Below are 2,636 nucleotides of genomic sequence, written 5' to 3' on the forward strand. Positions count from 1 at the left end.
AAATGATGGTATAACTATTCAAAGATTAAAAGTTAATTTGACTTTAGAAAAATAAATTTTAGTTAGTCGTTAACAGGGCTGAAACAAAAAATATACATTTTTTTAATATTAAAATAATTATGTAAGTAAGCTTTAAAAATATTTCACAGTAAAAATAATCTCAACCACGTGGTGTACCAAAGAAAAATCAACAAAATTAGTGCATATAAAGTGATAAAAAACATGCATCTTAAAAATATTTCCTAAAGTTTAACAGATCCTAAATTGATCGTAAATTTTTAATTATTGTTGTTACATTCTAGTTGGATCTAGTTTTTTTATTTAAAACTATGTCTAAAAAGTCAGGCTTAATTTTAATAACAATTTCGGTTTAAACATTTCAAAACAAAAGTCACTTATTATCATATAGAAACGAAAAACATTTAAACAGTGTGAGTACATTTTGTGTAGCAATATAAGAGCAAATTTATTCCTGACGTCACATGTCCACTTTTGTCATTTTCTCCTACGAGCTTTCAGCGAGCCAATCAGCGTTGAGCTTCTCCATTGAAGCCCTGGCGCTGGGGTGGTACCGGCACATTCTCTCCACCACCCTCACCACCGCCTCGTCGCCACAGTCCTCCTCCAGTTTCTCCTTCAGCGAGTTTCTCATGTCGGCCACGAAAACCGCCAAGTTCACTTTCCTCGCCGCTCTGCTGCACGAGCGCGCCAGCACGACACCAAGCGACCAAACGTCCGCCTTGAACGGGCAGCAGCCGCGCGATAATCCGAACTCTGGAGCGGCGAAGCGGACCGTCCCCGACCTCGAGTGGGTCAGGGGGTTTTCCCCCGGGAACTTTTGGGCGTTGCCGAGGTCGATGAGTTTGACGTCATCAAAGTTTTCGGTGATCATGACGTTGGAAGTTTTGACGTCCATGTGGCAGATCTTGAGCGAGTGGAGATGGCTTAGCGCGCTTAATAATGACGTCACCACCTTCCTGACGTCATCAACTTCCAGTCTTCTCCTCACCGCCAGCTTCTCCCTCAAAGTCCTCCCGTTTATGTACTCCACCACTATGTAAACCTTCCTCTTGTTCTCTTCCTTCTCAATAAACCTCACAACATTAGGGTGCTCCACCTCTTTCAAAATATCAATCTCGTTTTTGATTTTCTCGAGGTTGCATGCGCCCTTGTAGTACTTTTTAACGGCAACCACCTTGTAAGTGCTCAGCTGCACCCGCTTGGTCACCTGCGAGTGGTCGGTCCTGTTGAGCTCTTTCAGGTTGATGTACTTGCGCGACATCCTGTAGTCGTTGGAGGAGCAGCAGAGATCCATGTTTTAATATTTATTTAATGTTTTTTGTTTACTGCATAGACGTCAATTAATTAAGTAACAGGTTCTGTAAGTAAAAATAACTAATAAAACAACAATTACAGTAAATATAAAAATTAAAGTTAAATGAAATATTAAGCGAGTGAATGACATCTTAAAACTAAGCATTTATTTTTATGGTAAAGACATACCAAAAGATGGCATTAAAATAATGCAGAAAACTTGTCGTAAATTTAAAGTTGTACTCATTGTTGAAACCAAGAGCGTAAGTAAGAAAATCTGAAACAAGCACTTCATCAAAAAAGATTCTGTTCAAGGATTTTAGTAACACACAGGAAATAGGATGTATTACTTTTTAAGTAATACAAGTAGCTCTCTATCATATTTACTTTGTGTGTACATCACGAAGATTTAAATAAAAAACTATCATTTTTTGCTGCTATAACCGTTTTACAAGGTTTCTATCTACATCTGATTGTTTCTTATAAACACATCTTACTACAATTCAGTAAATTTTAAACAGCTATTCCAGTTAAATAAAAATATCTGTAACCTTATTCATTTTCTGTAAAGTTCATTTATATGTGCAGTAAAGTGTATGCTACTTAAGTTTAACGTTTTTTTTTTAACAATACTCCTCTTAAAACATAAAAAGTCTTATAGAATCTAAATTTTTATGAACATCTAAAACAACAACCTAAACACTTAAATTTTAACAAGAGCTTTAATTATTTAGCAAAGTTACTCTTTATACTTTACTTACCAATTATAAATAAAAAGTAAAACCATTAAGTTTATTCTTGTACAAAAGTGCTTAAATTAGTTTAACGCACGTAAAGTTGAAACACGTCTGCCTATTGCATCATCAATTTATTTATAGCAGCTCGCATTTTGCATGCGTAATAAGTTGAACTTGAATGTTAAATTTTAAATGAGGAAGTTTCAAGTGGTGGTGTTTGAACTTTTAAACTTTTTTAAAAGCATGTTTGTTGTTAATGAAGTTTTTGGAGTATTAAGTAATCCTTAAATTTTAATAAAACTCTTTTTTTAAAGTTCTTTAATGATTTGCGCATGTAAATTATTTTTCTTTACAAAAAGTTATTGAATTGGTTTAATGATTTTAAAGTTAAACTTATTTTATAGGTTAGTTTTATTTTTAGATTTTTTTATAGTTTTTATTAAAAAAAAAAAATAAATAACATTCTAATGATAAATAGACATTTCATTATGCATGATTTTTAAGTTTATGTACGTATAATTCCTAAGTCTTCGTGGATACTTGCTTTTGCATAATAAAAAGCACCAAATACATCTGTTTTACTTT

At 33.6% G+C, this 2,636-nt stretch overlaps 1 protein-coding gene across 1 annotated transcript; it reads right to left on the reverse strand.

Moving 5' to 3' along the window:
- Window positions 1–505: 505 nt before the first annotated feature.
- LOC145836416 (uncharacterized) lies at window positions 506–1,315 on the reverse strand. Its single transcript, XM_082944217.1, has one exon. It carries the CDS (start codon window positions 1,313–1,315, stop codon window positions 506–508), a length of 810 nt encoding a protein of 269 aa, XP_082800343.1.
- Window positions 1,316–2,636: the final 1,321 nt, after the last annotated feature.

This window comes from Thalia democratica, chromosome 5, assembly GCF_965202585.1.
Source record: "Thalia democratica chromosome 5, ktThaDemo2.hap1.1, whole genome shotgun sequence".
Lineage (NCBI taxonomy): Eukaryota > Metazoa > Chordata > Thaliacea > Salpida > Salpidae > Thalia > Thalia democratica.

Coding starts and splice junctions, on each gene's coding strand:
- LOC145836416 (XM_082944217.1), bottom strand. CDS start 1,315: ATGGATCTCTGCTGCTCCTCCAACGACTACAGGATGTCGCGCAAGTAC.